The sequence below is a fragment of the Pleurodeles waltl genome, chromosome 7, assembly GCF_031143425.1.
Source record: "Pleurodeles waltl isolate 20211129_DDA chromosome 7, aPleWal1.hap1.20221129, whole genome shotgun sequence".
Lineage (NCBI taxonomy): Eukaryota > Metazoa > Chordata > Amphibia > Caudata > Salamandridae > Pleurodeles > Pleurodeles waltl.
This window is the reverse complement of record NC_090446.1, coordinates 660,410,482-660,423,380: the sequence shown is the minus strand read 5'-3', so window position 1 is coordinate 660,423,380 and position 12,899 is coordinate 660,410,482. Positions and strand designations below refer to the sequence as shown.

Here is a 12,899-nt window from a genome sequence, read left to right as displayed (position 1 = left end):
TGGACTTTGGGGAGAAGGAGTGGGGGTATGGTAGCCACTGGTGCCACAGCCAAAGAATTAAAGAAGAAGTTCTAACGCCTCGTCAGGGGCAGCAGGCGCTATATAAATCAAAATACACGATAGCACCCCCTTGAACTTCGTTTGGACTTCAACTTCCCCCACCCCTCCCCCAGGAAGATGCCAGCAGAACAAACCGGGGCCTGCAGACAAATGTATGGCTCTACCTTTCCTCGTCGCCATAAAAACAGCACTGTTTTAATTTTCGATTAAATGCATATTACTTTATATCATGACATTAGTCCGTTCCATGTAGTGCAATGTGCCTATTGCTTAGTATATGGAAATAAGGTTTGAAAAATTCAAGAAAATAATGCCCCAAAGATTAATTCCCAAACTTTTTTTTCCCCAAACCATTGTCTGTCTAAGCTCATGGAAAATAGCATTATTTTACTTCTAAAGTAATTGTTGGTGTTAATGACATTTAATTTAGGCGCCTAGGTAAGAAAAACCCTCCTCACCTAGGAGTACTATGGCCAGAATTAGCGGCCCGTCTTGTTTCTCTGTATCTTAGGACCATTTGTTTGGCGCCTTCTACCACTAGTAAGACATTGAGGGCCAGATGTAGCAAACGGTTTTCCCATTCTGTGTCAATGGGAAAATGTGTTCGTACATATGGCCCCAAATCTTCTTTTTTTTTTTAAGGCGGGCGCTTATGCCCTGTGGTTTTGGGAGGTCCAGCGATCATGTTGGAATAATACACATCGCTGGATTAGATAAAAGTACTGTAGTAGTGTTCTCCGCCAGACTCCCCTATTCCGCCTTTTTTGTCAGCCCCCATTCGGCTCGGACTTCCCAACCGTGTCTCTACCTTCAGCCTCAACCCTGCACGGGAGGGGGGCTGGGGTGAGCGGGCAGCCAAGCTTCAGCCCCACTGTTTACTTAGTGCGCGGCCTGCTTGGACTATGACGTCACTAGACGGATATGTTGTGTGCTTATAGTCATTACGCACAGGAGACGCCTCTGCTCTCTTGTGATTTTACACATTGTTTCTGTCGGGAGGTAAGTAAGGCCCGCCTCACCAGAGCAATTAATATGTGACTGTGTGGTGTCAGGAGGTAAGTATAGGACATTTGAATGGCGCCCACCTGACCGTGTGGGGTCAGGAGGTAAGTATAGGATATTTGAATGGCGCCCACCTAGCCAAAGGCAGTGGAGAGCTGTACAGTGTCACAGGCAAAGTCATCCCGTAACTGGGCTCGTAGGTGGGTTCTGGGAACAGAAATGGGCTCTGCTTGAAGGATGCGACTCTTCATCCTATTCCTAAATTGGAGCAGTGTTGGGGCAGTCATGATGGGTAGAGGGGGCCGTTCCAGATCATGGATGCATGGATCTGCGCCTTTGCCTTGCTTCATCTTTGTTGCTCTTCCTCCTCTGAAGTCTGAGAGCCACCTACTGTGGTGAGCCTCTCAACCAGACATGTGAGGTGACGTCCACGGTTCATCTTCTCAGTGCAGCAAGGATGTGTGACGGTGTGGTGTGAGGTGCATCCTGTAAGTGCACTTAAAAAAGTCCTCAGTGAAAGTGTCCAGCCCTTCCACAATGCAGGCAGGGCACCTGCTTGACAACACATTGTACACACCGTGTCAACCCCGAGCTTGCAGTGCACATACAGTTTCTCAATTTAATATATTTTGAACAGCAATCACCCACTTGACTGGGCGTCTTGGCACTCAGAAGGCACGGACATGTTCAGACCACCACCCTGTGCAATGCAGCCTTTGCACAAGAGCTGAAAAACAGCCACATTTGATGGTTCCTAAAAGTCAGCAACTCGGCGATCCCACAGATCTAATAGGGAGGGTCACATCAGGGGGCTAGAGCAAAGGCTGAGAATGTTCAACCACCTAGCCTTTGCCCCCTAAAGCGACCAACCACAGGTGAGCCTCAGTTAGTGGAAAAAATGTCCCAGCTCAGTGCATGAAGTAACTTCCAGAAATGGTGGCACCCTCTCCTAGGCAGTTTGATGGATCACAGAAAGGGCTGCCCCTCCCAGGGGGGTGAGAATGTCTGATTGTGTGAGGTTACAATTCACCTAAGGCATGCCACACTCCTTCCCCATGAATGTGAAAGGTACATTACTAGCGTCCTTATGCACATGAAGGGTAGAATGTTTGTCATTGAGATTACATTTATATTGCAGTTACTTTTGAACAAAGCTTTATATCCACTAGGATACCAGAAAGTGATGGATGAAATGCTTGAATTGATCTCAGCCGCCACATCCCAGCCAGTCATTATTTTGCTCACTGTGCCTTTAAAATTTGGACCCCACCATATGCAAATCAGAATTGACCCTGGCACAATGAGGCAACAGTCCAGCCCATACTGCCAGACCAGGACCAAAGCACTTTAGTGCAAAGGTCCCATGCTAGGCAGTGAGAGGTGCTTGGGTGGAATCGTGGGAGGGCAGTATGGGCAAGTAGGAAGTATTTTAGTGGTGTCTGTGAGTGAACAGAGTGATGCTGTTATCCTGTCTTATGATGCAGCCCCTAATGGAATCGTAACATGAAGACAAAAGGCAAATATAGCACACAAACCTATAAATTAATCCATTGCTCCCACGTACTCTGCAGGTTACTATAAAATAATCTCAGATGACAGCTAATCAGTCTCAGGATGGTCCTGGATACCTCCATCAAGTCTAGATCACCTAGCCTCCTCATGCTCCTCCCCTGGGCAGTTCAAATGTTGACCCGTGTGGCTTCATATTGCAAGTGATGCTGCTGTTGGACTGGCAGCCGGTCCTGACGGAGGGCCTGATTTAAAGTGTGGAGGAAGGGCTACTCTGTCACAAACATTTACATCCTGTTACAGTGCCATCGAATCTAATGCATTTCTAATAAGGTGAATGGGACACATCACCTACTGAATATGAAGGCACTTGTAATAAGGCGGACGGGATCTCTGTCATGTTCGTGGTGGAGTATCCCTTCTACAAAGCTCCAAATCAGGTCATTAAAGGCAAAACTATTATTAGTGCAGCAGGTGTAAGGACGTTGAGGCCCAGGTGAGGGACTGGCTCACTGCACCCGAATCATGGGTGTCTTTTGCTACCCAAACCAACAATGTGTGAGGTGGGACATTTTTTATTGTTGTAGTACGACTGATGACCTGACTTGTGAAAGCATTGCCTCCATTGGCCAGTACAAAGAAATTTACCCCGAGCTGCCTCATGAGTGCTGCACGCACAGTTCAAGGCCTCCAAGTACAATTGTGAAGTAGCAAGACCAAGTGATTCGTTTTAAGTATCTCACTACATTTTCGAGGAAAAACTCCATAATTTCATGTTGTGTCATCCAAGACAACTAAGAAATAAAAATGTTATTGCTAATTATGCTTCTATTGTTCACAACCTGCAATTAGTATGGCATTGTAGTGCCTTTCGGCCTCCAGTCAATGGAATATAAAGAGGGCATAGTGTCTAAAGTCCTGAGCAAGATGTTTTCTGCCAATGCCCAGCTGCATGGACTCATGACCCAGATGAAGAAGTGAGGAGCTGCTAGGATGTTAGGTAGAACAGGGCATAATTTGTAAAATAATGAGTGCCAATGCCCAAACAACCACTCAGAAGGCCGGCCAGCACTATTAAATGCCAGTGCGCCAAATGCCAAGGCTCTGTAGCCCTAAATCCACCTCAAGTCTCTTCAATGCACTCCCAGCACCTGCCTGAACCTTTCTCTCACTCTTGCAGATTCATAAGTTCTCCCTTTACAACATTCTTTCTGTCTTTCACCTCCTCTTGCCCCTTTGTCTTTGAGTTTTCCTCTCTCTCTCTCTCTCTCGGGGAAATGTCTGTTTAACAAAACAAGCGCCGGTCCCCAAAATGAGTATAGGAAGCAACCACTGGCAACCACCGGCTCAAATTAAGCACTGAATATAGTATGCCCGGAGCAGGTGGCACTGCTCATCCATCAAGGTCACTTTCTTGCTAGACATATTGCTGGCGAGGACACTTTCATCCTCAGTGGAACGATGAGGGCGAGGGTAGCGGGGCTTTTCGAAAGGAGACCCTTCCCAGTTGCCCTGCAGGAGTCACAGAGACCACACAACCCCCCAGAAGAATCAGGGGAGATCTATTCTCGAACGACGTGACTTCCGGAGTACGCAAGGCCACGATCCTCTCAGACCTCACCGAGTGATACTCACTTTCCCTTTCTCCGGTCACATATGTGACAGGGAGGGCTTCACATCGCGAGCTGTGTAATCCTGCGCTGCTGAGGTGCAGGGCTGCCGTACACAGAAAGTTTCTCGCTTGATTTGATTGGAATGGGGAAGTGATCACCGGCCTCGTGGCGCTGTTCTCTCTGACCCTCTGCATGGACCGCTAGCCGCCTGCAGCCGGGCTGGGCCCAGACATCGCGCAACTCTTCGGCCCACCTTGCTTGTTTCTGCGCTGCCGGTTCAGCGCGTTAACTTCCAGGTCGGAGGGGTCGCGGGGCAGTGGGGGAACACAAAATGACGGAGACCCCTGCACCATGCGAAGGGGGCTCCCGTGGGTCTCCAATATCTCACAGATTGTAGTGACCTAGGGCTGGGTGGGCCCCCATTGAAGGTTGGGGGGGGGGGGGGGGTGTTGGCCCCCCCTGCACCGCAGTGGCCACAGCACACGTCTCCGTCGTGGGGTTCACTGAATAGACACAGGAGTCTGAAAAGCCCCAGTGCACTTGCCTATGAATAACTTACATCTTTATTTTCTCAGTGCAGAAAAGGTGGATTTCCTCATAACGATGTATACGCCACTGAGAGCGGTACTTTAGCTTGTGGGGAGGATCCAGGGGGTTGCCGAGCTTCCCACAGTTTTATGGTTTCTTCCAAATTCACTAGATATATTTACTGCAGAGCGCAACGCTACAGTCACGATGAATGCCCCATCCCTCCCATGGAGATGGGACCTAGAAACCTTTCGTCTAACCGGACATGAAACAAGCCTGACAGGGGATAAATCAATCTTGTGTTTTTATGTCCCTGGCGCCTGGGAGGGGCCCCCACCCACCGCCCCGGCTGTCCGTGACGCCTCTCGGAGAGGGGTGATCGGTCCTCCCCGGTCTAAGTGGTTCTTTTCTGCTACGTGACTTTCTCTCGTCTGCTCTGGGTAGTTAAAATATGCAGTATTGTTTTACTGACTGGAACTGAGCCGTAATCCTGTTGACATTAATACGTGTCATCGGGTCTGTCCCGTGTGCATAATCTGATTTTAATGCATCGCCGGCACGCGACATTTGGCCTGCCGGACTGAGAAGATTTAAAGCGGGGTTCAACGCATGCATTCTGGTACAGGGGTCGTGCCTGACAGCATGGGAGCTCTTTAATAAAAGACATTTTATAGCATTTTACAAGAATTTGGACACGCGTCTAGTTTCTAACAAAACAAACGACCGTAATGTGTAACGGCATTATTCTGATTTTTTTTTTTTCATTCGCGTCCACATATTCATACAAAGTCTTGAATGGGCCCTTCAGCACTAAGTGATATGGTCACCTTTTTTGTCCTTCGAGGAAGAATAGAAAACTGAGCAGGTGCGGAATATATTGGTTCCCGTGTCAGAAGCTTTCACACCAGCATAACATTGCGGTACCCTGAAAGGGAGGCCAAGGAGCCGCAAGAGAGAAGAACCGATCGGGTTTGGGGTTATGTGCTGCAGCACTACTCTACCACCAAAGTGCCTAGACGTTCTTTATTCTGATTTCGGGGCTAAGATGCTCTTTTACCGTTTATCGCTCTTAATAACAGGAAGGGAAATTACATTAAATGCAAACACACACTCTACCCCAAAACGCCCATAGCAACTTAGGGCGGCCTGTAATTGGCATAAAGAGATACAAATTACATAGAGAGACTTCCACTAAGTTATCGGTGGCTTTATTCCGACATGTGTTGCATGGCTGGCAATTCAGCGCAAGGGCTACGCTAACGCCTTGAAAGCACAATACATTATCCATAAATGACATGTGTTTGTGTGAGGACATGTAGCACTATAATAAAAAAATAAAAACATATGCAAGACTTTGCTTTGGGAAATTCCTCCTGCTTTAAAGCGAGAAGGCAAACCGTGATGCGAAGTTCAGAGGTTTGCGATGAGAAGCTGCAATTGACTTTGTTGCACGAATGTTTTCGAGTAAAATAGAGATCGGTTTCTTTAATACTGTAAACGAAACTTTCTGGTGTTTTATCATATAAAACGCGCCTGGACGCAGGAAGCAGCGACGCCAACTACAACGCCATAAAAACACCGCGTGCCCCGACCAGATAACTGGCCAAGGTAAAGACACTGCACTTAATTCGGGCATCGCTACAAAGTAAAGGGGCGGCAGCCAGGAGACCCCTCCATGGGGTCAATGTTGGTAATCCGCAAAATATCAGGATGCCTTTGACTGTGCTTTTTAAAGCAACAGCTGCCGATACGTGAAATACAACGGCTTATGGGTGAAATACACGTAAAATGCAGAAAGATAGAGGAATCGAAATGAATTTGACCGTATAACCCACCTCGCGGTAGGAAAACAGACCGATTTATCCTTGCAAGAAGGTCGATATAGGAGGTCCAGGGAGTCGTTCTATATACACAAAACCAAAGATAGAACAGACAGCTCATTGAGCTGAACACTCGGCATTAAAATGTACAGCGATCTGGAATGCAACAGGCTAGGCCGACACAGACGCACATCCTTCGGAAGTGGGTGCACCGAGTACAAGAAATCGAGTAATAGTAAAACCTTCTACTTGCCGCACCTCGAAACTGCAGACGTGCGGTGTAAAGCGCTATTTTATAATAGAGTATTTCTTTATGTAGCACCGAACCAGGGCGGTTTATCTGTGCAACCTCCTCCAATATTGGAGGGAGATTGGGACGTTAATGAACAAACAGGGTGCCAGAGGCGATTTGTGAGAAGCGCTTATACATTCGGCGAGAACCAGGTGAAATACGCAACTTTATTAGGACGACAATATCGTAAGTGAGACAGATCAGTTCATTCATCCGGCAGATTCATGAGATAATACAGTTTGAACTCGTAGAGCAGTTTATCCAGAGTCCTAAGGATAAACTGACCTTCTCCTCCTTGAAATTGTTATTTTGGAAAGATTGGGGCGCCAGGAGCCTTCAATGAGAGTAAATAACTTTAAACTCAGGGGCAGATGGAGCGGTTTTTCATCTGGTGGCGCCCCTCGCATTCTGGAAAGTCCCGGCATGTATGTGTGTGTGTGTGTGTGTGTGTGTATATACATATATAAATATTATTTAACTATATGTTAGTGAGATGAACTTGTTTGAGGTTTCACGGAGACTTAGACAACATTAAATATAAATAACTTTAACGTCTGGAACAGAGAGAGCGGTTTATGAACTGCTAGAGTCACTCTCACTCGGTCCATCGGTATATACAGTGACAAGAGTAGGTTTACGGTGTCACTGGAACTGAACCAACATAAACTCTAAACTCGGGATCAGATAGTACGGTTTATACACTGACGACGCCCCTGTCATTTTGGAGCGCCCCTGCAATATAAACAGTGAGATGACCGGTTTTGAGGTGCTATGGGACCAGTATGGCGCGAGCTGTGGTGACAGCACAGCAGAGTGATGCACAGGAACAGTCTCAATACAGGAGGGGGCAGTGAACTCCCCCCCACCCCCCTCCCCCGCCACGCCTGGCACCGATAAACGGAAGCTTGTGGGTTGAGGATACCAAGAACATAGGGGCTGATGGGACCCTCCAGTGAATACACACATACCGGAAGTGAAGTGGACCTGTTTATAAATACATCGACCCTCGCTTTATAAAGTATGGTACGGGGACAGTACAATTCCTACGTACAGAGCAAGCCGGTAATTCGGCAGTTGATAAACAGACCCTTACCACCTACCCGTAACACGAACTGTAGCTGAATTATACGAGGCGCTTGTCTGTTATAGGAATGTGCAGTTTATGTGGTGTATGTTATGTAAGCCCCAGATTAAAGTACACGGCTGTGTTTAAAAGTTTGAAGAAAGCAAACTCTTTTTTTTGCGATTTATAAACGTAAAAATTAGGCGTTGAAGTTACCGAGGCGAAGGATAATGTATTGGGGGACCTCGGAAAGATGAACGGCTAAATTCGGCCTGTCGGGCTCTATTTCTTGAGTTACAAGTGACTCTAGCCTCAGTTTCCAGCGAATCTTTCGCTATCCACGACGTTTGTAGGTGTCCTATGCGCAATACACAGCAAAGGCTGCGGCCTGCAGACGCGCCCGAGAGCGACGATAAAGACAATTCTGTTTAATTGAGCGACCCCGGTACACGGCTTTAGTGATGGAAGCATTACTCATTATATCAAATTTTTCTAGTTTCACTGGGGTTTGGTTAGGACGTTATGCAGTAAAAGAAATATAGAAAAAAGCACTCCCAAACTCAGAAAGTGAAAGCGGCCACATTTACAGGGTCATTCAGACACGCCACTATAGTACATGTTGTGGGTCTTATAGTGCTACCTTCTGCCCTACGATGAACAAGCGCTACAGCTGTCTTACATTGGAGGGGGTGGACTGACTTCGTAAAAGATGAGAAACTTTAATAGCATATTGTTCTGGGACTAATCGTTGTAACGTACAGAGGCCGCTATGTAGAGACCGCTTCCGACCGAGGGGGCTCCCTTGGAGTACAACACATCACCCTAGTACCACAGGCAACGATCCCATCTATTACCCACAGTGCACTGAAAAACGGTGGTATCAATGCTATGCGGCAATGCAGCATAACTGGCAACCATGATACCCAATCCAGTGCATAATTTGTGCCGGAGCTTGTAGCTGGTGGACCCCGGCTCTCATGCTTAGAGACCGCGCATTACTTTTCTTCATCAGTATCTGAGAGAGATGTAGAAAGGGGAGACAGCAGGAGATACAGGTTGGAAATAAACGAAGACAAAGGGAGAACGCAGAGTGAAAAAGCCCCGCAAGAGTGAGAAAGGGAGTACGGAAGAGTCTGGAGGTGCAACAAAGAGGCATGAAGTGAAATCAAGACCACAGAGGCTGGTATTCAGCAACCGTGGCATTCAGTGGAGCTGGCAGCGGGATCCAAAGAAAATCTGGAGACCGTTTTACATTAACCTATGTCAAGCTCCCAGTAACCAGGAGAGACAGTGTCGCCTTTTAATATACTTTTCGTGCAGCAGGGGGTGATAGTATGTAATCCTCCTCTTGGCGCTCCCCGGCGCAGACAGTGACAAGGGCTTGTACACAGACGACTGCTGCCTCGGTGGAGGTAATACAGGGCACGCGCCAGTGCACAGCTTCAATATACAACGTTTTACCCGTGCAATAATGTTAGGTTATAGCGCAGCTCGTGTGCCAACAAATTTAGATACCTTTAGCACGCTCCCTTTACTGCAACGCATAAAACCGATCCCCCGCCATGTACTCTGCAGAGGGGGGAGACCTATCACCTATATTTTTCATTACAGTCCCTTGTGCATGGAGCATAACAGATATTAAACATATTGCATGAAAAAGACATCTCTAACGCCATCTAGGCTTGTGGGAGCAGCCTTTTCCCCCCACCTGTACTCCCGCACCCCATCAGCCAGGCGCCCCCAGTACTCACTTGGTGGAGGAGAATATCTGCCCCCTTCCTTGGCCCAGGCCCCCCCGTCCTCGGAGTTTTCCGACTTGACCGAGGCGGTGTCCATGGAGGCAGAGCCACCAAGAGGGCTGGGGCTGTCCCGTGCCCCTCTGAATGTGGGGTGCGGCGGCGGGGGCACGCTTGGCACCCCCCGCGGGGAACACCTCTTGTCCGCCATCAGCGCCTCCACAGAGAAGGGCAAGCTGGAGACTCGCACCTTGGAGTCCGCGCTGGGAGTCGCCGGGACCGCGCTGCCTTCCTCGTCCGAAGACAAGTCCTCCTTCCCCATTGAAGACCGCGCCATCATCATCCTCACAGCTGCTAGAGAGAGGGCAAAAGTCCTAAAATCCTTCCAGGACTCTCCCAAAAAATGCTGTCCGTCACCGCAATAACGAGAAAACACAGCCCCAAACTGCAGCGCTCAGCTCTGTCACCTCCGGCTCCTCCAACAAAACTCCCTCAAACTTTCTTCCTCTCATTTGTTTTGTTTTTTATTTTTTTTACTCTGTCGCTGAAGGCCCAGCCAATCCAGTCCGCTGACGAAACGCCAGGGATCACGCGATTGGCTAAGAGCTTCTTGCCCATTTTCCCTTCAAGGATCTGTAAAAAAAATCAATTAGGGGTTAATTACATAGACTGCAGAACGCTGCACCGTGTCATTAGCCGGACCCTGAAGGGCTCCGATCACAGGCGAATTGAAAAGCCACTCGAGCAATTACGACTGATTATACGAAGAGGAAGCTCAAATAACCTTGGCTCTCTTTCTTCTCTCTCGCTGCTTCCACCCCGGGCCCTCCTCCCTGCTGCGCCGTCTCTCCGCCTGTCTACATGTAAACAGTTAACAGATCACCTGAGCTTTCATCTGAGACACTTACACAGGAAAACAATTGTTCGGGGCTTTTGAAGTCTGCGATCGCTTGGATACAAGCTCGTTTCAAGCACTGGAGGGGGCGGTGGTGGTGGGAGGAGGTGTTTATAGTGAGACTTCGGCTTCTGTATTCCCCACTTCCCTGGGGGGTATGAAGTCTCGGTTTAATTTGACGAATGCCGCAGAGCACGGGCGAGAGTCGCGTCACTAGTGCGATGGAATCCGAGAAAAGTAAAAAAAAAAAAGAAGCCTTGCACTCGCCGAACGTGTATTCGGATATATTTATATCACGTTAGCTTTTCGGGGTTAGTTGAGTAGCAGCAATGGAGCAGGAATATTTAGCCGCCGATAAGGCCTTCACATGTGTATGATGCGTCATGCTCTCGACTTGGCATTTTTCATCCACTTCCTCCAAGTGGATTTCTGGGGGTGGCAAGCGGCTTAGACTTCACACTCCTTCAAGGGACACCAAGTGAACTTTTGCTTCTGGTAGCCTGTACCTTAGTGGTTACAATCTTGGAGAAACGTATCTTTCCCTCGTCTTATGTATTCAGGAAAGCTGGGTGTCTGTCCTTTGCCTGTCGTCGTGCCTCAATCAGTGAGGTTTGCAGGGAATTCTGGGTAATAAGTCTTATAGGGCTCCTTGCAAGTCACATCACCCTCAACTGAACATTTGATTTTGTAACTTTCAGAAATTGCTGGGTCTAATAGATGCCCAGCGGGGTAACAAAGAGGCTGAAATGGCGGGACTGGTTTTGTAGCTGCCCAGCAGTTTTAAAAGCACTGCAGTGTTCCTTGTATGTCCCACAGTTTTTAGACAAAAATAAACGTGCCAAGATAAGTCTGGTGATTAACGTACCTGCTGGAAAGATCAGAGTTTTGTCTAGTGGCAGTATGGACTCATGTATGGTAGCTCAGAGTGTTAGTATGCCTGCTGCAAAGAAGGTGTGCTATGCAGATCACAGAACAGTATTATGTCCATAGCTGAGTGGGATACTGCTTTTCTTTTTGCTACTGTACAGTTCTTAAGTCACAATCATTCATAATCTAACACAGTGTGATAACTGCCATCAAAGAGCTGCATGCAAACTGCATGGCATAGGTTATGAACTTACGTTTTTACTCAGCCTTTGATTATCCTCATTTTGCTAAAAAGGTTTTTTTGTAGAAATCAATTATTACAAAAATCAAATCTAACCACTGTGTTACTTTCCCAAATCCTGAGTTTATGTTTCCCCAGACCAAGCACTCTCATAAAATGCCTACCAGTATGGGTGACATGTGAATCCTACACCTTGAAGTACATTTTGTATTAAATAAAAATATACACTGACTAACAAACGTATAATTCATTGTCTCTGCACGTGTGTGTGATGTAAGGTACTCCAACACCCTATGCTATTAAATAAGTGCTATAACACAAATGAAATACATGAAAGAGAGGGGCTATGGGGAAATGAGAAGCACTGTTAGAGTGATGACAAGGGACTCATCGAAGAGCCCCATTAAAGAGTGCCATATCCTGGTGCTCTGTAAGGTCATGATTTACAAACTAATACAATGGAATAGTTAATGAAAAATGTGCTGTAGAATGCACAGTTTTTGCCATTTTTTCTACTTTTTCTTAGGGACGGGGAGACCCCCCAACCCCCAAACCCTATTGTGTGGTCAGGCTCACTTGCTATGAACCCTATGGGGGCAGCTCTGACAAACTTTGCCAGAGCTGCTTTGGGTTCCCAGTTCAGCCCTGTACCATATAGGATCATCATCTTGACTGCAGAAGGTTTCCAATACTCCTTAAATTAGGGTGGTTAAAACCAACAATTAGGTTTCAGGTAAGACATTCTTGCCTTCTGGCACATTTTTCTATTCCAACTCGCTGCCTCTCCCACACATGGGTTCCATGGTTGTTGCTTTGGTTGTTCCCACACAACACCCATGGAACCCAGTGGAATCTGACGCATTCCCAGATATACAAGTCTGGGAATGTGTCGGATTCCTACACCACCTCATGGGTGGCGTAAGAGTGACACAACGGGTATAAATATCTTTATTTCTCCTAATTTTTTCCTATTCTATGAGTGCTGCAGAATGCAGCACACATAGAAAGAGGAGAACACCTCTTGTGATTGTTTTTGTACAGGAAGGTGCCCCTTCCTGCACAAAAACAATAATCCCCACCATGGTGCAAGGGTGCCTGCATTGATGCTAGGCAGCAAATTGTGCACCAGTGCAGGGGGAGAGGACAGAAATGTGTTGCATCTTGTAGATATGGTGCATTTTTGCCCTTTCCCAGTGGCCCACTGTTTTTACTCATGTGGCAGGGAGATATCAGTAAAGTAGCTGTGTTATTATTCATCCCTCATTCATTTTAA

At 47.3% G+C, this 12,899-nt stretch overlaps 1 protein-coding gene across 1 annotated transcript in view; it reads right to left on the bottom strand.

The window, feature by feature from the left end:
• MSX2 (msh homeobox 2) overlaps positions 1 to 10,142 on the bottom strand; it is a 37,231-nt gene extending 27,089 nt beyond the window's left edge. The window contains exon 1 of the mRNA XM_069244662.1: positions 9,639 to 10,142. Within this exon, the coding sequence (XP_069100763.1) occupies positions 9,639 to 9,966 (328 nt within the window). The 5' untranslated portion in view covers positions 9,967 to 10,142. The remainder of the gene's footprint in view (positions 1 to 9,638) is intronic.
• Between the last annotated feature and the right edge of the window lie 2,757 nt (positions 10,143 to 12,899).